This window comes from Nothobranchius furzeri, chromosome 9 (genome assembly GCF_043380555.1).
Source record: "Nothobranchius furzeri strain GRZ-AD chromosome 9, NfurGRZ-RIMD1, whole genome shotgun sequence".
Lineage (NCBI taxonomy): Eukaryota > Metazoa > Chordata > Actinopteri > Cyprinodontiformes > Nothobranchiidae > Nothobranchius > Nothobranchius furzeri.
The window spans coordinates 74,490,662-74,517,127 of record NC_091749.1 but is presented as its reverse complement, the minus strand read 5'-3'; the positions used below and the strand labels follow the sequence as shown (position 1 = coordinate 74,517,127).

Here is a 26,466-nt window from a genome sequence, read left to right as displayed (position 1 = left end):
GTTAGGAAGACGGATGGAGACGGGAGCAGCGGCTGGACGGAGGAAACTAGACCTGGAGAATGAAGATACAACAAAGGAAAGAGCAGGAGACGCAGGAGCAATCCGACAGGAGGAGACGCCCGGAAACGCAGAAACAGCTGATCCACTCCTCTGAATCTGACCTCAGACCAGTTAGGGGATCAGTGTAAAACATGAAAACGTGACTTCATCTGACGTAACTCAGGTGTCTCTTCTACAGGTCCCGCTGTCAGTCGCAGACTCGTGACTTTTGCTGGTGAAACTCTGAAGCTGCTGCTCATAAAGGACCTGGTCAGTCTCTACATCACGTCAGTTTTACGGCCCACAGGCGGGTCCAAAGCCGAGGTTCTGGTGCCACGAATCCAAAACAACGGATCTCAGGAAGCATCATCTCAAGGCTGTTCCTGAGGGGTGGTCATAATGATTTGTAAAAAGAGCAGATAGAAGGGTCTGCCCTCGCGTTGGCCCTGAGCGCGACCTTGTAGATAATCAGGTTTAGTCTGAAGCATCCGGCTGTGCTGCTCTGAGCTCGTTTCACCGCTGCCGTCAGGATTTATTAATAACAGATTTACATGATTACAGGTCGAGCCTAGACGGGAACAGGTGAGCTGCAGGTAGCAGCAGCAGCAGGCATCGGGCCAGAAACACCTTAATGATGTCATCAATCACACCTTTAAATCGACTGTGGCTGCCCAGGCCTCCTCCCAACCCCCTCAGCTGTCAGTGATGGGGGCCATCTTGGATTAGGCGCAGCCAGCAGGAACTCGCCGACTCGTACTGCCGCTGAGATCCTGCTGCACGTCTGTCTGCGAGGATCAGCAAGATGTCGGCTCATTTATCAGGAATCTGAGTGAAAAGCAACCATCTGCGGAGGTTGTGGATGTTTTACTAATTAACATGTTTATTAAAAGGTAAAGGAGTAATGTGCATTCTTCAAATATGTTTGTCTTTATTGATTTCTCTGGAGGAACAAACAGCCAACATCAGCCTGGAGACTCAAACAGCCGAACCACAACGTTCCTGTTAACGTGTCAGAGCTGCAGCTGCTGCAGACGCAGCTGCTGTTTTCCTCTCAGGGCTTAGATGTTTCCTCTAGTGCAGAAGATGAGATGCACCAGCTATCCCGACAGAAACGGAGCCAGGGCTTCACGATGAGAACCAGCGTAAACAATGACCCGAATGGAAAGGTGTGTCTGCAGCGTGGCTCAAAGACAAGACAAGCATCGCCCGGCGCGACTCCTCTGCAGCCGCTCACCTCGTCTCCCTTGGGCTGAATTCAAGCTGAATGTATTATTTAGATTTTTGGGGACGAAACATCAACGAGTCACCTTCCCAACAAACGCAAGCAGCTCATAGGTGCTCTCCCCGGAGCAGAAGTGGCTTTCTAGTGAACACACCGCCGTCGCGCCGGAGAGCGTAACGGCGGCCTCCGGTGCTGGACGCCATTCATCACTTAAGTGAGAGGGTGGGAGGTGATCAGGCTGAGCTACAGATTCATCCTTTCATCAATAAGTCATCAGTGTCACCCCTCCTCACCCTCCACTCGTCAGCTCTGACCCTCCACACCACACACACACACACACACACACACACACACACACACACACACACACTGACAGGAAGCACATGGAACCGTTTTTAAACACGGAGGCACGTCGCGGATTACGACCTGTCATCTGGATTCAGCGTTAGCTACACCAGTTTCCGCGCGCTCGTCGGAAACGCCTGGCTTGGTTTCCGGTTCGGCTCAAGCCGACAGCTACTCGGTATCGAGCTTGATTTATGGCATCGTCTGCTCACCGCTGCAGCTCTGGCAACCGAAGCAGCATGAAAGCTGAACTCATGATGACATTTAGTTAGAAAATGCATAAAAATCGACGTTGAGCTGTTTTAAAGTTTAGCCTCCGGAGGCCCGGGCTTTTGTTTGCGTTTACATTTAGGATTAATGGAGTCTCATAAACTTCATTTAAAAGCACAATATAAAAAAGAGCTGAAAACTCCTTAATTAGAAATATAATTTAAAAAAAAAACGTAAAATTAAGCCCATTTCCCTTTTAACAAAAGGTCTGCAGCATCCGGTGGAAAGCAGCACGCTCTAGGATTCAAACGCGTGAAGGTCAGTGGAAGATGGCGTGACCTGTTGGTAAAACTATGATGTTGTTTTTCTGAAGTTAGGGTCTGATTAATAATTACCTGGGGTAATTATCACTCATCTTTCTCCACAGGAAGCAGCAAACACACCTGAATGAGTCCTGCTGAGTGAAATCCCAAACAAAAACCACCAAAAGGCTTCAGATTCACCCTCATGACACCGTCGTGTGAGGTCATCGCCCTCGGGGCTCCACCTCGCCATCGTTCTTAATGAATCCTTAAGTTTTACATGTACACCATTACACCTGTTGCATCAGCTAGCCTCTGGTGTCACGTCCGAGCCGTTCAGGTGCCTGTGGAGACCCGAGGAAAGAGCTGGATGGAACGACAATCACATGTTCACTCGGCATCAGAACAAAGTCATTACTTCTTCTGCACTCTGGTTGTGATGAATCACTTCTCTGGGTCTCTGGCCTGAACATTATCTGGAGAGGAGTTTACGTTTTATGATTCACTAATAAAAGGTAAACGGCGCCATTCTCGGTAAATAACGAACGCGTGTGAATTTGCATGATGTCATCTAAAGCGTTTCCTTACAGAGGAATTGTGAAGCGTAAAAGGTGAAAGGATGGTGCTAATTATTCACTTCCTCGTCCTAGCATTCCAGCTTTTACCGAGCTGTGATTAATCAGCCGGGGAGATGCATAAAAGTCTACCTGGGGTAATTATTAAGCAGCTCCACAGAGAAAATGATAATTGGTAAATAATTTATTGTTCTAAAGCACGACTGAGCATCTCAACAGCAAAGGAAAAGAGCACCACCACCTCGGGAACAAGGGCGCACGCTTGGATATCCCTAAAGTTGCAGCTCGGGGCGATAAAGGCTCACAGCCCAGGACATGTGCTGCCACATGTACCTGCCACTGCCGGGAGGGGGGGGGGGGGGGGGGGGTCGCTCCTGTGAGCGAGTACAGATGGATGGAAACCATTTGGCACACCGTGCCTCCATCTTTTCTCTTAACGACTCCCCATAAACAACCCGTGGGTGCTGCTCCCACTGTTTCTGCCTCCGGCTCTCCTCTTCTCACTCCGTTTGCTTTTCCTTTCGAGTCGCGGACAGTTTCTCTTGCGTTTCTCCTTCTGTACTTTCACAGTTTCTTTTTGTGAATCTTCTTAATCCTTCCCAACATCTCATCTCATCTCCAGGGATCCATTCAGACTTGTGCCAAAACGGGCAACGTTTCTGGCAGAGCCCACGGAGTCTGGAACCACACTATCATGACGAAGTGAAACAATCAACTTCCCCTGCTAATGATTCATCTCTTTGGCACCGAACGCTCAGCCGTCTCATTACTGGGAGTGTGGCGCAGGTGGTGCCGGTGCCGGGAGACATTTCCCAGCACATTCATAAAGGCAGAAATGGTATAAAAAAACAAACGCCTGCAGTGAGTTAACCATCGTGGAACACGTCACGGCTTTTCTCCTGGCTGCTCTGGTCGTGTTGCACAACTGCCCTGCTGCAGAATCAGGAAGCGTGCTTGGATAGATGGCATGAGGGCGAACGGAGGCTAACCCTAACCCTAACCCTGCAAACGTGAAACTGATGGGATGACAACCAAAAACTGAGGTTAGCTGGTCTGGCAAGGCTCAGTTATGCAGGCCGTTTGCAACACGGGCCTGTTCTGTGCTGTGGGAAACCTCTACGTGCACGCCTGCTGAGCACACGGGAGTTAAGACAGTGTGTGTGTGTGTGTGTGTGTGTGTGTGTGTGTGTGTGTGTGTGTGTGTGTGTGTGTGTGTGTGTGTGTGTGTGTGTGTGTGTGTGTGTGTGTGTGTGTGTGTTCATTGAGAAATGGCTTGAGTAGATAGTGCAGCAGAACTAGTCCAGCTCCTTTGAGTGCGACAAGTCTAAACAGCTACAACAATGCATCATGGGACGTTGTCAAGTCTGGCTGGAAAGAAAGAACACTCGGTTTAAGAGGTGTGTGTGTGTGTGTGTGTGTGTGTGTGTGTGTGTGTGTGTGTGTGTGTGTGTGTGTGTGTGTGTGTGTGTGTGTGTGAGTGAGTGAGTGAGTGAGTGAGTGAGTGAGTGAGTGAGAGAGAGAGAGAGAGAGAGAGAGAGAGAGAAAGAGAGAAAGAAAGAGAGAGAGAGAGAGAGAGAGAGAGAGAGAGAAAAAGAGAGAGAGAAAGAAAGAGAGAGAGAGAGAGAGAGAGAGAGAGAGAGAGAGAGAGAGAGAGAGAGAGAGAGAGAGAGAGAGAATTCCATAAATGTTTTGAAATACATACAGCACATGCACGAGTACACAATGAGGTGGAAATCTTATCTTGGAATTACACACATCCAGGGGTAAATGACTCACACTCGCAGTGTGCGACACATGTAGGCATGGCAAACATCCTAGGAATTCTAGAAACACACACACTTGGACGACAGAGCAGCTGAACACGTCTCCACACAACTGCCGGTGGTGCAGAGCCCCGGCCAGCATCCGGCATGTACCAACACATGGGTGGGGGTGGGGCCGGCTTTTCAGGTTAAGGAAGTTGTGACATGCCCCTCCAGTGGGATCAGCCTCACCGACGATGGCTCTCGAGGAAGAAGAGACATGGAGTACATGCACACACAAGCATGTCCTCCAGTCAGCTCAGCCATCCTTCTTTCTCTCTCTCTCTTACACACACACACACACACACACACACACACACACACACACACACACACACACACACACACACACACACACACACACACACACACACACACACGCGCGCGCACACCCCAGGCCTAAACATGCCACACCTTCCTGAAGGTGGCTGGCCGTACGTCTCTGTGTGCTTAAGGAGGGAACGCTGCGTTGTCCAGATATTCTGACATTTTCACAAGTTTGAATCCATTTTCTTAACAATTTGAGTAAGTTGTGTGTTTTTGTGGTTCATTTATTTTCAACTGGACTCAACAAAGCAGCGATATCTGGAACACAATGCAGATGCGCGGTAGAGCGCAGCAGCTCGTTTCATCGTTGGGGTGAGACAGAATAAATGACCCATTATACCGATGACATGTTCAGAGTCCTGAGATGTTAGAAAACAGCCAGAACAGAGACAGTTCTGCTTCTTAAGGTGTGCAACATGTACGACAATACGTTCCCATTGTTTTGTACTACCACACCGATTATCCAGGTTTCCAGCACAAAGAAACATGCATCATGGTGAAAAAATGATTTTTAGGTTCCAACATGATAATGCAGTGAGCTAATCTTTCAGCACACACGTTTGTTTGCTTTTCAGGACAGCAGGGTGTGCTTTACAAACAATAACCCCCAAGCACACAAGGCATGATTCATTTAAGATATTGAATCACAAACTCCGCCCCAAATTATGTAAAACTAAAAATAGCAGAAGAAATTCCTGCAGAGGAGCTTCGTGTCAGCAGTCGTTCCTGAAGTGTTGCTCTTGGTCATTTCAATTCAATTCAATTCATTTTATTTATAAAGAATGGGGGCAGTAACCAAAGGATCTTTAAAAAATTTGGTTGGGATTGGATCTAAAATGCAAGTTGAAGGTTTAGATGAAGCTAATATTTTTGATAACTCTGAAAGCTCAACTGGATCAAAACGGTTCAAGCACCAATGAGGTTCTACAGTCACCTCTGATGCTGCCTCACTTACTGAGGATGAAGAAATCGCATTAGGGAGGCTGCTGGGGGGGCGGCCAAGATGGCGGAGTGAGCAGACGCTTTCTACAGAGTTCTGCACAGAAAGTTCGTGAACAATGGTAAAACCTCAACTTTATGCTGTCAACACTAACAATTCACTAAACAAGAGAAGATACAGTATTTATAGGGCAAGGATGCCGAACCAGAAAGGAGCTAAAAGGGGACTGGAAAGTTCCAAGTCTAAGATAGCGCCTGAGGATGCTAATGAGAAGAGTGCTACGCCCAGCAACATGCTAATGGATAGCTTTCATGACTACGCCGCTACCGCAGTAGAACTTGTGCTAGCCGAAGAAGACATGGATGAGTTCCCACCTCTCCCTGTTACACCTCTTAAATCGCCAGCTCCGAAGAAGGTGATGTATGAACGCAGCAGCTCTGACCCAGATGATGCAAATCAGATAATTTCTCGTCTGTTGGCACTAATAAACACCAGGTCTGATAACATTGAGAGCATGGTGAGAGAGAATACGCTCCAGATTGATGGTCTCAAAAAGACGATTGATTTTGTGTGTGCGGAAATGAAAGATATGAAGGGGAAAGTTTGCGACCTGGAAAAAAAAGTAACTAAAGAGGAAGGTGGAGTGGACAATTGTCAACAGAGAATATCTGAATTGGAAAGATATTCCAGGAGGTGGAATCTCAGACTACATGGCGTCAAGGAGGCTGAGAAAGAAGACGTAAGGGAAAAGGTGATTGAGATATGCAAGTCTGTTCTGCCAAAACAAAATCATAGGCTGCCTGACGTCATTGACACTGTACACCGACTCGGAGCCAAGCGACAAGGTAGCACCAGACCTAGAGGCATCATCGTGCAGTTCACCTCCCGAATCTACAGAGATGCTGTATGGAAAGCAGCCAGAACTTCCTCCTACCTGCAGAACAATCATTTGAGGTTCACTGAAGAGCTATCCAGGGAGGACAAAGAACGTCGTGACAAACTGTGGCCGATGATAGACAAAGCCCGTAAAGAGGGTAAGCCAGCTTATTTCGTGGGAGGTCGAGGATTCATCAGTGGATCAGAAGTTTTCCCTCCTTCATAGAGAGGCTTATTCAGTCTCCAACATAACATTTCTGCAAGTTTCTTTACATGGAGAACTTTATATGTTCACCCTCAGGTTAAAGTTATATTTTGTTTTGAAGAGTGTGTTTGCTTATAAAAGCTATATTTAAACCATAGCAGATAGTTAAATTCTATATTTTTATAAGCTTAGTTACTCAGGGTTTTTACTGTTCTATTACTTAAATTGTGCAGCACCCGGTCCCCTTATTCTATAGATCTATTCTTAGCTGTAGACATTTAGAACCTACTATCTCTATCAATCTCTTTTCTAATAACTTTGTCTTTTTCATTTGTTTCTCTTAATACCAGGGGGTTTAAGACAAACATGTAAACGCAAAGCTTTATTTTTGTTTGCCAAACAATTTAAAACAGATTTTTGCTTTTTCCAAGAGTCATTCCACACCTGCTGATACAAATTTTTGGAAAATTTGCCTAAATCTAAAAAAAGTGTGAGTTGCTAGCAATTAAAGACTGCCCTGCAAATACTGTGTGTAATATTTCTGTTAAACAGGAAGTCACATACCTGGGACTGTTAATATCCAAAGATCAAAAGTCAAGATGCTCTTTAAACTTCACTCCAATTATACAGAAAACCCTAAAAAAGTTCAGCCAGTGGCTGCCGAGAGACTTGTCTTTGAAAGGTAGAGTGTTAATTACTAAAGCTGAAGGGTTATCCCGATTAACATATGCTGCTCTCTCTTTACATCTGGATAAGGAAATTGGTAAAGATATTGACCGTATGCTCTTTAATTTATATGGAAAACCGTACGCATTATATTAGGAAAACTGTTGTGATGAATAAGTACGAATCAGGTGGGCTTAACGTCCTAGACTTTTCTACTTTAAATAACACTTTCAAAATTAATTGGGCTAAACATTTTCTTAAAAACCCCTCCTCTATCTGGAACCTTATACCATATCATATTTTCTCTCGTTTTGGTGGCTTTAATTTTATTTTGAATAGTAATTACAATGTTGAAAAACTCCCTATAAAACTTTCATCCTTCCATAAGCAAGTCCTCTTAGCATGGACCCTCATTTATAAACACAATTTCTCACCTCACAAATATCTTATCTGGAACAACAGAGATATTTTATTTAAAAATAAATCACTTTTCCTGGAAACTTGGGTCCAGAATGGGATCCTATTGGTGGCTCAGTTGGTTAATAAAGAGGGACAACTACTTACTTACAATGACTTTATTGCCCTATATAATTTCCCAATCAGTGTTCAGGAATTCTCAATGGTGCTTGGTGCCATACCCTCAGGGACTTTAATGTTACATAAAAACACTGACAGCTCAATATCTACCTCAGTCACTTTCCCTGATCCAGTTGAGTCACCAATAGGAAAAATCTGCTTTTCTCTAGAACTTGGTAACAGCAATAAGAATACGTAGTTTATTCCCGGAAGATATCGTCTCTCTCCCGTATATAATATCTCATTGGAACCGATATATCCCGGATATTAAGTGGAAGACAGTCTGGATGATCCCCCAGAAATATTTGATTGTAAATAAAGTGAAAGAATTATCATTTAAACTTCTACATAAATGTTATCCAGCCAGTCATTACATGGTAAAATTTAAAAGGGACATAAATACTAATTGTACTTTCTGTGGGGATCATCCAGAAACTGTGACACATCTTTTTTGGTGCTGTTCTTTTACACAAAGATTCTGGAAGGAATTTAGCAGGTTTGTTACTGTCCATATTTTAAGGGAGTTTTCTTTATGATGGGAAATGTTTTTTTCTGTTTCTTTAAGTTCCCCATGAAGAATGATAAATGTTTTTTTTATGATGAATCTGTTAATACTCTTAGCTAAATTCTTTATTCATAAATGTAGGTTTACCAACAAAACACCATATTTCTGTCATTTTTTTAAGGATGTGGAATTGTACATAAAATCAATATCAGAATCCACCAACAAAAAGGCTCTCAAAACTATACATATATATATATATATATATATATATATATATATACATATATATATATATATATATATATATATATATATATATATATATATATATATATATATATATACATATATATATATATATGTGTGTGTGTGTGTGTGTGTGTGTGTGTGTGTGTGTGTGTGTGTGTGTGTGTGTGTGTGTGTGTGTGTGTGTGTGTGTGTGTGTGTGTGTGAATTTTGTGTGTATTCTTATAATTGTTACTTTTTTCTTTTACCCCTGGATTTGTAAAAAGGGAGGCTGCTGATGAGTCAGTGTGCATCGGATACAGCTGACGGCTGTACTCTGTGTTCCCTTGCATGTCTGTTACATTCCAGGGTGTCTGGGGGACCTGGGGTAACACTAGCGGGATCTGGGGTAACACTAGGGGGACCTGGGGTAACACTAGGGGGACCTGGGGTAACACTAGGGGGACCTGAGGTAACACTAGGGGGACCAGGGGTAACACTAGGGGGACCAGGGTTAACACTAGGGGAACCTGAGGTAACACTATGGGGACCTGAGTTAACACTAGGGGGACCTGAGGTAACACTAGGGGGACCTGGGGTAACACTAAGGGGACATGGGGTAACACTAAGGGGACATGGGGTAACACTAGGGGGACCTGATGTAACACTAGGGGGACCTGGGGTAACACTAGGGGGACCTGAGGTAACACTAGGGGGACCTGGGGTAACACTAGGGGGACCTGAGGTAACACTAGGGGGACCCGAGGTAACACTTGGGGGACCTGAGGTAACACTAGGGGGACCTGGGGTAACACTAGGGGGACCTGAGGTAACACTAGGGGGACCTGGGGTAACACTTGGGGGACCTGAGGTAACACTAGGGGGATGTGGGGTAACACTAGGGGGACCTGGGGTAACACTAGGGGGACCTGAGGTAACACTAGGTAACACTAGGGGGACCTGGGGTAACACTAGCGGGACCTGGGGTAACACTAGGGGGACCTGGGGTAACATGGCGGACACGTCATGCAGTTGGTAACAAAAGGTCGAACAAGACAAAGTGAACACAAACGGGCCTAAGCCAGATTTAAACAGGAGAGCTCTAAAACTCTCTAAATGTAACAGAAACAACGATTCTCAAACACCGCTCAATCTGGTAGGTTTATGATCGTAATCTGCATTTTTGTTTCCTCCAACAAGAGTATTTCTGTCTACTTTGTTACGGGCAGTGGCAGACACGTTTCCTCTGAATCGGAGGCTTTTACACCTTGGAACTGGGAACCACCAGTCCACCTGCAACGTGGACTCCAACAGGAGAACCATGCCTTCCACGGGCTGGGAGCGGCAGAGAGCCATGGTAAAACATCCTGTGGCAGGATCAGAGGTTAAAAATGGGAAACGGCACAAACGGCTCTGGCCGTAACAGCCTCGTCGGTTAAAGCCATGGTTTCATGACGATGTTTAAAAACCAGATGTAAATGCATTCGTTTCAAATGGCGTCATGATTTGTAATGAAATGAAAATCGTTAAATCATTAAAATATCGTCAGCAGGTAGGAATGGTATCAGCAGAGGGTTTCGCCGTACTGTTAATGCACCGCATCGCTGGTAGCTCATGGAGATCTGCCTCAGTGGTGGGGGGTTCACATCCCTGGTGACCATCACACCTTTATCCTGGAGAGGAAAATTGACCTGGAAATTTGCTAATATTCTGTTGACATCCCACAGAAGATCCGGTCCAGGTAGATTCAGGACATGTTGGAGAGATTCCACATCGGCCAGGAAGCAACTGGCGATGCTGCCGGTGGAGCTGGTGGAGTTTTCCGGGGAAAGGCTAGTGGAGCTGTTGCCTCCACGACCCAGAATCAGATAAACGGGTGGAAATGGACAAACGGGGCTGTACACGGCTTCAGACTGCAGATTAAGAGCAACATTTTTGCTAATGTTATAGAAATCTGTCATTGTGGTTTGGAGAAAAAAAAAGAGTTCGCCATCTGGAACGTCAGAATGTCTCTTCTTCTCCAGTCAGTCGCCAACCTCTCAAAAACACGTCATCTACAGTTTCTGACTGAAACTGAGAAAAGCTAGAGACGGGGTTCCGACGCTCACGATGACTGTAGGCGGAGAACGGTTGCCTTGGAAACCTTTTCTAACATCTTCACAAGTAGCAGTTGCAGCGTGTGACCTGCCTCCGAACACTCGAGCCCAGCGATGAACTCTTTAGGAGCTACGGAAACGTGGACTCTGAACTGGGATAATCATTAGCTATAATTTATACTTAATAATAATAATGCATTGAACTTATATAGCGCTTTTCTAGACACCCAAAGATGCGTTCACACACTCTCACATTCACACACTGCTAGTGATGGTAAGCTACTTGTAGCCACAGCCGCCCTGGGGAGGTCTGACAGAAGCGAGGCTGCCATTTGGCGCCGTCGGCCCCTCTGACCACCACTAACACAGGCAAGTTGGGTGAAGTGTCTTGCCCAAGGACACAACAGCAGAATACCCCTGGCGGGAGCTGGAATCGAACCCATGACCCTCCGATCATGAGGCAACCCGCTCTACCACCTGAGCTACTGCTGCCCCACACTGGAAAGACTCCAGTGACATCACATCCTAATTATGCGTCTGCGGTTGCCATAGCTACACTTGTTACAGGGATAACAACCTTTATGGGTCATACATGATGTGCCATTCACATCTATGTGACGTAGCGAAACGCTGGACCCGTTTTCTTCGTGACTAGATTTTATTTTTTCTGTAAAGCAGTTAGACCTGAGTAAGAAGTCCGTGTCTGTCCAGTTTATCTCCCGTCCGAAGCCCAGGACTACCACCTGATGTGTTTTATGCTAGCAAGTTCATTTCTAGATGGGATAAATGCAGCAAAAACGTTACGGAAAAACTTCCCAAATAAAATAAGCACATTTGTGTTAGCTTAGCGTGTTGGAGCTTGGGTGTCCATCTGTGTCTGACAGAGTGGGGAGGAAGGGGAGGAGCTACAGCTGCCAGAGAGGAAGAAACCGTAGCTATGGCAACAGTTCAGGTCTCATAAAGTCGACAGTTGTGTTTTCTGAAGGGGAACAGAGAAAAGGGACAAACTGGTGCACTGGAGTCCGCTCCGTGAGACCGGAGATGTGTAGTTCTGCACCACCAGTAAGCTGTCACCATGAGAGATGCAGCAATTACTGTACAGCCAGTATGCTGATGCAGCCCTGCGCCGCGAGAGGGGGGCTGGCTGACCGACCCTTGGGCAAGGCATTTAACCCCACGAGCGCATAAGCAGCACTAAACGGTGGGCCGTGTGTGTAGAAGAGGTTCTGCCATGTTTTCCATGTTTCCACGAGCGAAAAAGGAGTCGAGTTTGGATCCAGACTCAAGTAAAACGTTGACCCGAGGCGGTGTGGTGAGCACGCTTTGCAAAAATCTAAAAATGCACAGAAACCCTAAATGAGCCAACATTTAGCTTTTTATTAACCATTGATTCGGACTCGTGCTAGCAACCTCTGCTGAGTCTATTAGGTCTTAACTTTCTTTGTTAGCTGGTTATTTTTGGGGTGAATGGCCAAGAATTAGTAATCCGTATCAAACCTTAAACAGAAACAAAAACCAGACTGGAAGTTTATCACAAACGTCTCGTTGAGTCCTCCTCTGGCTTCACAGCTTCCTCGTTCTGGTTTCTGTGACTGGGCCAGAGGTCAGCCCAGTGAGTCGGATGAAAACAGCTGATTGTCCGGAAGACCATTAAAGAAAATTGCTGAGGAGAGTGAGATGCCTTCCCAGGCGGCCTCTGGGTGCCGCAGCAGCGGCGCTACGGTAAAAGGTGCCGGCTCAGTAAATGATGTCAAAAGCAGTCGGGCTGTGAAACGTTTCAGACGTCGGAGTAAATCACAAGTTCCAGATGCATCAATCTGAGCTTTGACGTTCACACAAACCCTTTTCTGTGAAAACACTCCTGTGTGCTCAGGAGAGCAAAGCATCCACCACATATTTTGTTTTCCTCACATTTGTTTGCCCTTCTGCGTGTCCCTGTTCTTTGTCACGGCTACGCTCAGCCACAGCTGGAGAATGTGGTTTGGCTGAATTCTTGACTTAACACAAAGCTATTGTTATCTAAAAATATAAAGAGAGAGAGAGAGAGAATGGAAAAGGCCCTCCTGGAAGCACACACAGTCTTCTCGCCCTGGTTCAGAACACACAGCAGCAGCGGGACACTCAGGAGCACCAAACCCAGCACTGAATGGCAGCAGGCCATCTGAGCTGCTGCATTCATGCATGAGGTCAAACCATGCCCAATGTCCGCTTGCTTCACGCAAAAGCCCTCAGTAAGCAGCCACGGCGAAGACTCACGTGGTCTGCTCGTCTCAGCCAACACAGACGAGTGAAGAGGCGGCAGGGTGGCACAACACTGACAAAAACCTGCACCGTGTGGTGGATCCATACCTGCCATCATCTTCTGGGCTTCGTACGGCTCCATGTAGCCGTCATTCTCAGTCGTGACTTTTTCAGTGGTGGTCGGAGCGCCGCCGGCCTGCTCAGCATCGAAAGGGTCGGCGTAGTCTTCAAGAATAATCAGCTGCAGGCGACAAGGGAAAGAAGATGTCAGATTAGGAGGAAGAGCAGCTCAGTGGGACACAACAGGATAGGTACAGCTTGTGCTACAGGATGCTGGAGCCCGCACACGCCCCAGCCCACCCGCCTTCGGCCTTACATCACGGCTCTGCCCAACTACACCAGAGGGAGCCCGGTGACAGGCCTACGGTTTACATGTGGAGGACAGAAGACCACAACTGCTCAACTTTCTTAACAGAAACAATTTGGCAGATTTATGCCAAGCTTGCAGCGAGCCAAGGCTAATTGCAGCGTTGCTCTTTGGCGGAGTTTTCTCTGCAGAAGATGGCAATTAGGTGGATGTCCTAAGATCCAGAAATACAGCTGAAGGGACACAGCGAGTCCACCGGTACGGTGCCTTCAGGGGCGTTTGGCTTCATCTATCAGATGCTGGCTCTAATGAGGGTGAAGGACTGCAGGAGTCCAGTCCAGGTGTTAGAAGAGGTGCTTTTCTCAGGTCCACCACATGAAACGGGCACACCGAGTTCAACAAGCGTCTCAATACAGACAAGTTACTTAAACGAACCTCTGAGCTCACCAGGAAATGACTCAGCACACATGTCGACAGGCACTACACCCGCTGAGTCAGAACAACAGGAAGAGGTTTGATTTCATTATAAACAAACTCCGCAGTCATCAGATGGAAGGGGCGGGGCATGAAGGGGCTGGACGCCGGTTTCATCAGAACCACCGCTGACCAAGCACACTCCCTCCATGTGTGGGCCACACACACACACACACACACACACACACACACACACACACACACACACACACACACACACACACTTAGGAGCCAAAAAGGTTGTTTATTCTTATTCAGCCATGTAGGAATACTCCTGCTCGGATAATCCCGACTGCACACGGATAAGGAGGTTAGATCCATGGATGTGTTCGCAGCAGCAGCCGTGTGTTAAACGGTATTCCCTCTCCGTCTGCTTGTGCGGGATACAACTTTTTACTCCTACCACAGCTTAATTACGGGTTGCTTCATTCAATGTTTTGCTTCTGTAAATTCAAACGGAGGGAAATCTGAAATGCAAACATCTTCCTGGTTTGGTTACAGCTCACATAAAATATACATCATTTCTGCAGCAGTCTGATTAAAATGCCGCCGTCCTGATACGAATCATCGTTTCAGCCCAAGAGACCCGGGAGTTTAGCATCCCCACCATCACCATTCTGCATCTTGTTGCATGGAAACTCAGCCATCAGGAATCCAGCCGTGTGCTGGATCCACCTCCGACGCAGTCAAACACAAACATCCCAGCCTCGAAGGCACGGCAGAGACGAGAACTCCGCAGGTCAACCACCTGGTCGAGCACCTTTAGCGTCTGAACCCGTTTTCAAAGAAAAACTACTGAAATAAAAAATCCCCAAAAAACGAGAAATAAATAAATACTCGTTGCTTTATTCTGTGAGGGTTAAAAGTATTTTTAATCTTCGGATGAAGTTACAGATTACTAAATACCTGAATGGCTTCTCTGCTCAGAGAAAACACGTTTATACACCATAAGATTGATGTGCTAACAGCTAGTGTGAGTGCACTGCTGCCACCTTCCAACGTCTAAAACGTCCTGGAGCATTGTTCCGTTGAAACAGCAGCAACGACAGTCTGCGTCGGGTCCACCGAGATCAGAACTAGTTTGTTCAAATGGACCCAAAGTTTCCGTTGTTCATCCAAACAACGTTTCATAAACCTCGGCACAGTTGTACGTTGCACGCTGTTGCAGGAATATTATAGATCTAAAGATTCCTGCAGGACTCGACTCTTAAAGGTCCAATAAGTGATTTTACAGATAAAAATCACAAGCGTCTCACTCGTGTTGGAAGGAAGGTTTCACTCAGAATCCGTCCTTAGCCGGCTGGAGGGACTCCAGAGGCCAAAGAGGGACATGGTACGATCAAGCAGACCGGAGGAGATTGGACCAGTTCTAGGACAGAAGCACACGCTCTGATTTTGGCTGTGGTTGGACTAGCCATTAGCTTATCAATCCTGGTGGACATGAGCACCATTTCTCTGAACTGAGGTCATAAAGTATTTATAACTTTTACCCAAAACACACCTAAAAATGTCCAGAACCTGCGGGTCTGTGATTGGCTGGCAGCATTTCTGCGGTTTTACATCACAAAGGTAGATTTTACAGAATATTTGTTTCAGCTGAACCTCCTTGGTGACCCAGGACACGACTCAGGAAGTAACGGGAATAACTTATTGAGTTATGCTCACAGAGCCATTCCAAATGCATGACATCACTGTGGACATGATGCAGGACGGCCGATTCGATGAAACATCCCGATGGGAGGGAGGGAGCAATACGACCCGGAGTAAAAACACTCCCCTTCTCTTCAGGTCGTCTATCGCAGCCCCAACACGCTGAAGGTGCTGCTTAATATTCTCCATCGCTCCGACATGTCCTTCCTGTCCCACCTCACCTAACAGAAGGAGGGGAGCGGGGTTGTGAGGACAGGGGTGCGGCGGCACCTGGGGACACACCATCTGCCTCGTGGCATGCCAGGGTGTGTCAGGACTGCAGCCAAGCCACACTCCCCATCGGCACAGCAACGCCTCCGTCTATCAGGCCTCTGCTAAGCTGGGATGTGAGTCCATGTGAATCCCACAAAGCCACCCGATAGGCCCGGGGCGCGTCCCTGTGGTGGCCGGGTCTGTCTCCGGTATCCAGAGAGCTCATTCTGATCCTGGCCGGCCTCGGCTTGTACCTGCCACAGCTCTAGCGGCTCACAGCTGATGCTTCTGGCCTCAGATCAGCCATAAAAGAGAGAGAAATGTTAGCAAAGCAGGAAGTCTGCAGCAGGCACCTGCCACTTTAGCTCAGTGTCTCGATGACAGCAGAGCTTCTAGGATTACGCCGTTATTCCAGCCGGCGTTCCCATTAGGAGAGAGAAAAAATGGGCTGCAGCTCTCCTCCGGCACCCTTAATGCATCGTGGCTTCGGCCCGCCCATCAGACGATCGGGGACAAAAGAATGAAAACGTCACGAACTACATTAGTGGAAATTTGAGCAGAGGGAGTTTTATATTTATGGGGGGGGGGGGGGGGGTAGCAACAACAATCAGACGCATTTAAAGCAGCAGCAAACATCTGAGATCACCTGGATGAAAACAATCAGAGCTGCAGCATTACGGTGGAGGTGGAGTAGGGGCTGGTGAAGGCTGAAGCCCGCTGAGGCGGCCAGAGGAGTCAGCAGACTGGAGAGGACTGGCGTGTGTGATGAATGTCTCCCGCCAGCAGGGACCTCAGCACCGATAACCTAACACAACCAGTGCTGAGCAGCTCGGCAGCACCACGGCGTTCTGTTGTGAGGAGAGCAGATAGGACGGCTGGGACGAAGACGCAGGATGAGCAGACGCTCTGGCTGGAATCCAGTAGAACACGACCTTTATCCCAGTAAACATACTGGGATAAAGGTCCGACTCACATCCAGACCGCTCCTTCCTGCCGGCCCATGCTCTGGCATTCACCCTGAGATAACTTTTACTTTGTTCCAAACAAAAACACCAGAAACACAAACTCATTTCAGCTCATTTGTTGTCGTAACACACTTCCTACCAGTAAGAAGCTTTCCTGGTTGCAGGGAACAAGAACAACTGCGGTTCCACTTGTGGGGACCGAGCCCTGCTGGCTCCCTCCCAGGCTGCTGATGGGAACGCCGCCTCCATTTCCCAACACTCAGTCCTGACATTAATGAAACTTTACTGAAGTGTTTCCAGAGGGAGCCGGTAGCCACCGCAGCGTCCTGCCTCTCTGGCAGCTCGGGAGGGTGAGGTCCCTCCTACTTAGGAGGCTGCAGAGGTAGCTCATCAAACGCTTATATTTGCTATAAACGTGTGGCTTTGTGATCCGTCACAAGCCAGTGCCGTCCACACGCTGATGAAGACGAACCAAGACTGGCTTTGCTTTTAGCCTAACGCAGTAGGAAGCACACTACTCGTCACTGAGAGCCCACTACACAAGAAGCATCAACTTCATAGGAAAGAAACAGAATCGAGCGTTTCTCTTCACACGTCAGCGTCCTCCACCATCAGCTCTGCACGTGTCTCCCTCTGACACATCTGCACCGAGCATGTCTCGCGTTTACTACACACCCGTCTCCTTTTTAGGGCTCAACCACATCAAACTGTTGGTTCTTCTAATCTCCCTACTCTCACCCGTGTGAGGCGGCCCTCGCACGCCACCGGGAACCCTCAAACTGAAGGCGGTCCTTCTGTGTGGGTCCAAGACATGAGTGGCCAACATCTTCCCAGAAGAGGTCCAGATGTTCATCAGGGTGCCTCCATAATATCATCAACACCGGGGGGGGGGGTATTATGGGACTGGATCAGACATAAACCACCAGCCATGGAAGAGAGCACCACAGCAGACCTGGAGAAGATCGGTGGAGGCTGAAGCACGGCCACTGAGGGGTGTGCTACCAGGAGCAGACAGCAGCATTTCTGACTGCTGTTGATGACGTCAGCACAGGAATGTGACGCAGCAGCTCCACCACCATGCAGATGTTTAGGTTGTGGTGTTTAGATGCCACTAGGAGGCAGAAACACCAAACCACAGAACTACAGGACACATCTGGTTGTGTTGGTGCTGCTGCTGAAGAAAGCAAAGGAGTGCAGCTGCTATGGTCGGTGTGATGGTCTGGTCCGGCTGCTGCCAGCATCCGTCACCCTGGATGAAGGTGAGACGGATGCAGATACCTCTGTGAAGCTGTTCTGCTCTCCTCGTCGCTAGACCCAACCAGACTTTCAGCTTTTCACCCACAAAATAAAAGTCTCTGAGGCGGAGCATCAATGGTTTCATGACAGGACCATTACTAAAGGCCATTTCACAGAGAGTCTCGCCAACCGAGCACCGAGACTTCAGCTGGCCCACAGCTCGGCAGCCAGGTTACTGACCAGTACCAGGAGGTCCGAGCACATCACGTCACAACCAGCAGCCTTACACTGGCTCCCAGTTTCCAATCCAGTCACCTTTAAAGTGCACGTGGCTCCTCGTTGATCTGATCCACTCGTGCACGCGCCACGCCCCCTTTGATGACAGCACCCAACATAGACTCCAATCATGAGGGAGCCGTGCCTTCTCGATCCTGGGACCGAGGCTCTGGGTTGGGCCACCGGCAGATGAGATCGGGCCCTTCCGCTCAGCCGCTTCAAGAGCCGTGCACAAACACACTTTTAGTCACGTTGGTGGACGCCAGCGGCGGCTGACGTACGCGTTTCCTCTACGATGGTGCACAGCGCTTTGTTTGGCCCGTGGGCCGTGGGATGGTGCTACATAAAGCTAAACATGAACAATGTACGTCTCATCCACTAACCACCAACTACTCATGAAGTTAACTGGATTCCTGTAAAACTTCCCAAACCCGGACTCTGGGAAATATAGGAAAAATGTTTGGATGAACAAATCTGCACAAAGGCTAAAAGTTTATTTCACAGACAGACAAAAGTAGGTTGAAAACTGCTTAAATCGCTAATCTAACACCAGCTGGTGAATATTAAGTTGTGTCAACAGAATATTTCATGTAGAGAAACAAACTTCCCAACGGCCGCACGAGGACAAACGCGGCAAAAACACAAATCTGGTTTCTTCTCGTCACCAAATCTGTCAAACTCGAGACATGAAGCTGAACCGACGTGCCGGCTCGTTCTCTCTTCAACACGTGTTCAACTTTGGCTTTTGCACTTTTCCAACACTAAACGTGCAGCTTCGCCTACAGTAAACCCCTCTGCGCCTGCCTGCTCGGGTCTCAGATGAATGAATGCTTCTTTTGTTAGCACCCAAGGCGCTGAGGCACCAAACGCACCTCCACTTGTCCCGAAGGACTTCATCCACTGAAACACAATCTGCACAGCCACTTAAGACCCCCGCTGCAGAGAAGAGGAGCCTGCGAGTCGCCGCCGCATGAACGGCTCCTTAATATGCGACAGATATTCAAGATGAAGTACTTGACGACACGCTTGGAAAAATCCAATTTCCTTTCTCTGTCCCCATCCCAGTGTGATAGATTTATTGGCACTTTTCTTTCTCATACAGTAAACGGAGTCGGGAATAGTTCAGGTACCGCGGAGGAATGCTGGGACCTTATATTCTGTAATCCTCTGTCTGCGTGAGCGAGTGAAGTGCTTCCTGTAGCCGGTGCTGAAACAGGGACTTGAGTAAGACCAGGGGTCGGGTCAGAGGTCAAAAAGAGCACTAAATAATCTGCTTTGCATCATTACGCACAAGCGTGGTGACATCACCCCCCCCCCCCCCCCCCAATAGAAGGGCTTCATGGACCTCCTCTGGGGGAGGAGCTTCAGGTCTGGATGTTCTCCACACAGCTGGGAGGAACAGAAGCCGCTGGCTGGCTGTAAACAAAGACGGAGGTTGTGTAACGTTATGCAAGGACAGCTCGCCCCTGCCCTCAGATAACCTCCGCTGTGAGGATCCACAGATGTCTCTTCACTGACGAGCGTGAAGCCCCAGAGCCGTCATTTCCACCAGGCTTCTGTCTTTAGATGTAAGGAGACTGAAACTCGCCCTGTTGGCGACAATCAGACGTTTCCTTCAGCAGATTTATCAGATCCTTCCCTTTTGCAGTCCTCAGTCTGCTCACATTGAAACCGCTGCCAGATCTAATGTTTTTATTTTAGCCGTCAAGCACCCGCCAGCTCAGAGGCCGGCTCAGACTTGTCACGTTCAAAACGGGAATGTCACCAAACTGTAAAGACTTCCTGTCAGGAAGGCCGGGCTTCCTAAATCCTGGAGGGACCGAGTCATTTACACCCTCCTCCCTTTTCTCACACCGGCATGGTTTTAACAAACCAGCGCAGGAAAGCACAGAAACTGCTAAAGGAGACTAGAGAGTATTTACTATCATCATTCTCGCTTATGAAACGAGTCAAATCCCACAGAGGAGATGTTCAGGGGCCTTCAGACAAGAACTCCTTCATCTTGCTGCAAATGCAGCTGGACTCTGAGTGAACGTGTGACTTTAGCTACGGCCCAAAGAGACTGATCAGGAACAGAAAACGCCAGCATCACTCAGAGCCCGTCCTATTAGAGACCACGAGTCTGCAGCCTCCAGCGGCTGGAGCTGCAGCACCCTTCTGAAGGCTAACGGTGGCCTGGTGGTGTCATGTGACCCACATTCCAGCACAGAGTCAGAGTCAAGCACAAACACAAGCAGACTGCACCTTTAAACTGGCTGGATGGCTCTCAGATGGAAGGAAGCCCAGACAGCTCATTTCTCTACACGTGTGTTACACCATCATGGATCCAAGTAATCACGCTGAGGTCATCTCCTGCTGTGATGGGAAGTCTGATGCTTCCTAAAAGGCTCTGCTGGTATTCCTGTTCAGGTCGGGAACCCTTCGTCTCTGGCAACGAACCAGATGAAGAAGTTCAAACATCAAGCATGTCTGGCATGAAGACAGAACAGAAAGATTATGAGAAAATTCTTCAGATGCCTCGAACATTTCAGGAAAAGGCCGGCATTCCTCGATGTTCCCGTGGGTGATGACGGAACGTAAAACGCTTTGGGAACGAGGAGTCACGGCAACACAGACACAACCTCCATTAATGATCAGAAATAATTACCAGCTGAAAATGTGAGTGAGAACGAAACCGAAGCTGATGTCAAACAACAGCTGCTCCATCCTAACAGCTTCACACCGATCTGCTCCGTCTGCAGCCGCAGCAGCGAAGAAGACCCAAACATCCCATCGAAGAGCAGCTACAGTCATTTTATTTGGCTTAAACCACTTTTACATAAAAGTGTAGTTGTGGGTCTCAGCACAGTGAGTTACTGGTCTTCGTGTCTTCAGGGTGAAACTATCTCACCGAGGGTTTTCCCGGTTCACACAAGGCTCCTCCTGTGACTAGTTTTATTTAAGTTTGCAGAAAAACGCTAAAACATTCATGCAGGAAAACAAAATCATCTTGAGGGTGACAACAGGTCTAAGTTGCATAAACAGAATGTGCAGCACCAGAGTCCAACAGCGAAAGACGATCAAGCGGCCTTGTGGTTTCACCACGTCAAAGGAGCTGCAGAGGAGCCAAACCGGTCTCCCAGGTGAACAAACAGACCCCGACAAGTCCAGGTGCTTCCCAGGGATCCTGCAGCCTGTCACTCAGCTTCTGTTTACACACGTCCAAGCCGAGGCCGTCGTCACTTTCCAGCGTTCTCGTACGAGTTAGCTTAGTGCTGAGTGAAGCGGCGAGCTGGGAGATGAGGCCTCTAATTAGTTTCAAGGCAGGTTGATAATTGATCGTCTCTCAGCTAGCTCTACCATGAAGGGCCTGGCGTGATTAATAACTAAACACGTCACGCTGTAAACCTGCAGCAGATCAGAATCATCACAAGAAAACAAAAACAGAACCGATGGAATAAACATGAGGTTTAAAGTTTTGGGTCAAACGCGTTCAGGAGGCTTTTCCTGCAGAAACTACTGAACAGAATCAGACTCAAGAAAATTCCCTTGATGCTAGAATCGGCGTTTCAGTCATGAGGTAAGCAGTGCTGTCACTAGCATTCACGAGTCAAGTAATGAAAACATCAATGTTACCGAGCAGTGCCGTTTTCCTCGTCAGCCATAAACAGGTAGAAGGCCTTTAAAGGAGACCGGAAGCTTGTTTTTAACACGGAGGCGAGAAATCAGAACACCCTAGTGGCACGCACCTGAAACCGTAGAAAAGCTCACCTCAGACATCGTCCTCCCACAGGAAGGGACGACCTCACAGCTTTAAAACCACATCTTCACCTGGCTGAAATGATTTACAGGCATCACGACAGAAAGGGGATAAGCCCCGCCTCCTCCCAATGCTCTGGTTTGGCTAGGACGGCGTCTTCATCCTCAACCCGAACCCAGGAAAACAGATTAGTGTGCATGTTTACTTTAATGCTAAAATCTCTCTAAAGTAACAAAAAGACTGCAAGTGTGTGTGTGTGGGTGTGTGTGTGTGTGTGTGTGTGTGTGTGTGTGTGGGTGTGTGTGTGTGTGTCAGGCTTTTCATCCAACCATCATCACCTGACAAGAAACCCTTAAACCATTCTCTCCACATCTAGCCTAAACCAGCAGCTGTCAGCACCGCTTTAGCCTCGTCTAGCATCATAGGGGGGGGGGGGGGGGGGGGGGGGGCTCATATCCTCCAACAGCCGTGTGTGTGTGTGTGTGTGTGTGTGTGTGTGTGTGTGTGTGTACATGATGACAGACGCGTTAAGAGACGAAGCAGCAACTTCATCCCTGCCTTGAGGAGACTCGAACCAGCCCGAGTCAAAGACAACTTGAATCTGTTCCATCGACCCGAGCAGCAGCCGAGGTCCAGTGGACATTGTGGAACTTGGCTCCAGGTTTAAGTGGATCCTCAGAACCAGAAGGCTTCGACCCGTTTTTGCCTTCTGAACTGCAGTTTTCCTTCATGGCGTAGAAACTGCGAGATGTGCCGTCATCCTGACATGACCACATCAGCTCCATTCATGATGAGAAGCTCTCGTTCCACCGCATCCCAGAGGTTCTGGACTGGCATCTGGAAACTGTGGAGGCTGTTGGAGGTGACACTTGGTGTGGTCTTCTGGTCTTTAGAGGAACTGGGTTCTGTCTCCCAGGCCAGACCAGTTTCCCCTTCTCCTGACATCAACGGGACATTTTCTCCCACACTCACTGGATGTTTCTGGGATGGTTCTGAAACACGAGTCCACCTGGACCATGTTCTCCCAGAGTCACTCTAATGCTTCAGCAGGTCATCTTCACCACCAAGGTGCTAAAGTACAGAGTGCTTCCATGTGATTGGCTGACTGGGTAAAAGGGTTGGTGTGTAACTGAACCGGTGTGCCTAATAAAGCGGCCATGGGTTTGCAACAGACTCCTGATCTGTTTGCTCAGCTGCAGTCATCGCTGATCATCTCCAAACCGTGGGTGGAAATAAAATCCCAGCAGGTGTGGAGCCAGGACCAACCGGGAGTCGCCTTGCGTCACGAGACAGGCGCCAAAGCAAACGAACGCAGACGAGAGCAGGAAGTAACGGGAAGGTGAAGGAACGGGAGCCGCACACATTTCAGCATGCAGCTGTGAATCAGAACATGACCTGCGTGTGTGTGTGTGTGTGTGTGTGTGTGTGTGTGTGTGTGTCTAGTCTCCAGCTACAGCTGTGGGGTCTTCCACTCATGGATCAGACCGGGTCCTGCAGCACATCTTCAGCCTCAGGACACCGACCCGCTCTGGAGAACTCTCCGAATGACTTCCAGGTCCGGGATGCTCCTGCCTGCTCCTCTTTCCTTTAGGGTTGCTTTAAAAAGACACGATTAGGTTACTGGCAGCCGCGCCAAAGCAGAAGACCAGACTGAAGCTGGGTGACCCACATCCGTGAACTCAGCACCAGTAATCCTCCTCAAAGCAGCAGAAACAACAAACATTCAGGAAATGATGTTTAAACCAGAGATCAGCTGAGGGTGGCTGCAGCTGCTTCATGAGACCACAGGTGTGCCTTATCTGATCAGGTGTTCCTGCTCTTTAGCTGCTGAAGTTAGGAAACACACACACACACACACACACACACACACACACACACACACACACACACACACACACACACACACACACACACACACACAGGTGATGTCGCAACACACGTGGACTGCTGTTGTGGTGGAGATAACGAGTTCTGCCAGTCGTAACGACTCTCCACCAACAGCTTTTGTTCAAACGAGGAAAAATTCTGATTTCTAGGAGTTTCCTGTAAGCACGCGCACACGCACGCGTCTACGCGTTGATCTGATTGGGTAGAAATCACATTTATTCTAAGGAGGTCTGACCTGGACCAACTTTACCAACCTTCTCCTTGTTGTCGGGGTCGGGGGGAGGTGAGGTGGGAGACTTAACGCTCCCCCCTGCTGCCGCCTGGGTGACGGTGACCCCCGCTCCCGGAGCCACCGGGCTCTTCTCGGTGGTTTCCACCTTTATCAGCCGGTGCTTTGGAGACACGTATTTCATGTCCGACGGCACCGCCGCGTTCAGGCTGGAGCCGAAGGGGACGTTTCCGCCCGGGGTGTAGGGGTCTTCGAAGTCCAGCTCCTTCTGTAGTTTGTAGGCAGCGAGGATGTCCGGCTGCGCGGAGCTGGGGAAGGTGGCCCCGGAGCCAGGCGCACCGGGAACAGCGGTGTGGCAGTGTCTGTAGTCCGGCTTCGGAGGCGCCGGAGGAGGTGCTTTGGTGGTTTTGAATCCTAGGTGCTCCTTGAACCACTTGGCCATTCTGCCAGCTCATCGCTCTGAAGTCCAAAGCTTGTAGTTCGGATCCAGCTTCCCTGCCAGCGCAGCCGCGACTCTCCCAGCTTGCTCCGGTTAGAAACTACGGTGGGAATCCTCCCCGGGTCACGGCGCGTCACCGCCGGGCTGGTGCGTCTCCGGCCGGCGGTCCGAGTCCGAGGAGCGGAGCGCGCATCGGCGGAGCGCAGCCACAGGCACTTTCTGATCCCTCCAGCCGCAACCCAAGTCACTATCACACACACACACACACACACACACTCTCTCTCTCTCTCTCTCACACACACACACCGCTCGGCTACAGCGTCACTTCTCCAGACTGCGCAGCTCAGGAGCGCTCGTGCGAGGCGGAAACTCACGCCCTCCACACCTGAGAACGTTCACTGCCACCTACCGGACTCCTGGAACTCCCTCAGCCGCTGGTGCTGCCTCGAGCCGGTCTGGTCCGAGAATACACGTATTAATACACTCAGTGTGACGTCAGGGCAGGTGAACTAAGACGACTACAGATAACTTGGGTCCAGACCAGAGAACCAACACAGTTTTAAAGCTCTTCGTGAAAACTGGCTTTAAACTTCTCTTTGTTCACATCTAATCAGCCAATCACGCAGCAGCACCCGGTGCCCCAGGCCTCTGGATCTGGTGAGGAAGAACCAGGCTTCACAGTTGGATAAAAATCTGATTTAGATCACTTCTATGTGTTTCTGAGTGCTTCAGCAACAGCCCATCCACTGCAGAGCTACATCTAAGGTTCTCGGAGAACTAGTCAAGAATAGATCAGATCCAGAGAACACCAATTAACGGTGAAGATATGACAGAAGTGAGAGTAGGATGGGCTCAGATCAGCACTGGTTCCTCCCAAGGCCTGCAGAGGCACACCAACAGCTCCAGGTGGACTCCAGCAGCAGAAGACCTCACCAGGTGTCCCTCCTGTCAGCAAGAAACTGGAAAACCTTCCCTGGTCTGATGAGTCTGGATTTCAGCTCCTAACCCATCTTCTGATGTTACTTCCAGCAGGATCATGCACCACGTCACAAAGCTCAGATCCTCTCCAACTGGTGTCTAGAACATGACCGTGGGTTCACTGGACTCCAACGGCCTCCACAGTCTCCAGATCTCAGTCTGGTCCAGAGGCTTTGGGATGTGGTGGAAGAGGTTCTAATCCTGTTGTCCGGATGGACCAGAACCTCCGATGAATGTTTCTATCTCCATCAATCCCGAAGAATATTCTAGTAAGGTGTACCTACTAAAGTGGCCAGTAAATGCATTTTACCTTCAACACCGCTCTCAGTCTTCTCGTGTCCGGGCGGCCACAGCAGTGTTTTAGTTGTAATGAGTGGAAAGGATGCTCCAGCCGTCTGGGTTCGGTCCTAGCTAAAGCCGTGAAGAAAACACACAGATGAGCAAAACTGTTCAAAACGTCAGCATCAGAAAGCCATTTCCTCCAAAGGTGTCTTTCAGACTCTTCAGATGATCACGAGGTCCAGTGCTGAACATTAATTGGCTTTCCAATCGAAGGACAAATGGGAGAAAAAAGTCCCATCTCAGAGCAGGTGCAGGAGTCATGGCCGCAGCGCAGCAGGGTTTATGAAGCAATTTTTCTTTTTAACATCGCCGCAGACAGAGCCTCGAGCGCAACAGCGTGCACGGATCAGAGTTTAACGATGGCAGGCTCCCGGGAGAGACAGCTCATGCTCTGAACATCAACAGAAAATCTATTTTTACTTTTTCAATCTTAAAATCATTGCTGCACTTTGGACATGTTTGGAAACCAGAGCAGTTCTC

The 26,466-nt window shown here is 48.6% G+C and overlaps 1 protein-coding gene across 9 annotated transcripts in view; it reads right to left on the bottom strand.

Annotated features, from left to right (window-relative positions):
* The window catches only part of LOC107381282 (SH2 domain-containing adapter protein F), a 176,046-nt gene that overhangs the window by 84,438 nt on the left and 65,142 nt on the right, over positions 1–26,466 (bottom strand). For 2 of the 9 annotated variants that reach the window (XM_054731884.2, XM_054731883.2), the window contains one exon: positions 13,261–13,393. In XM_054731884.2, coding sequence (XP_054587859.1) covers positions 13,261–13,393 — 133 coding nt within the window. Of the gene's footprint in view, positions 1–13,260; positions 13,394–20,616; positions 21,970–22,122; positions 22,546–24,252; positions 25,236–26,466 lie in introns of those variants that run through there. The other 7 variants (XM_054731882.2, XM_015952874.3, XM_015952875.3 and 4 more) reach the window with 7 other exon arrangements.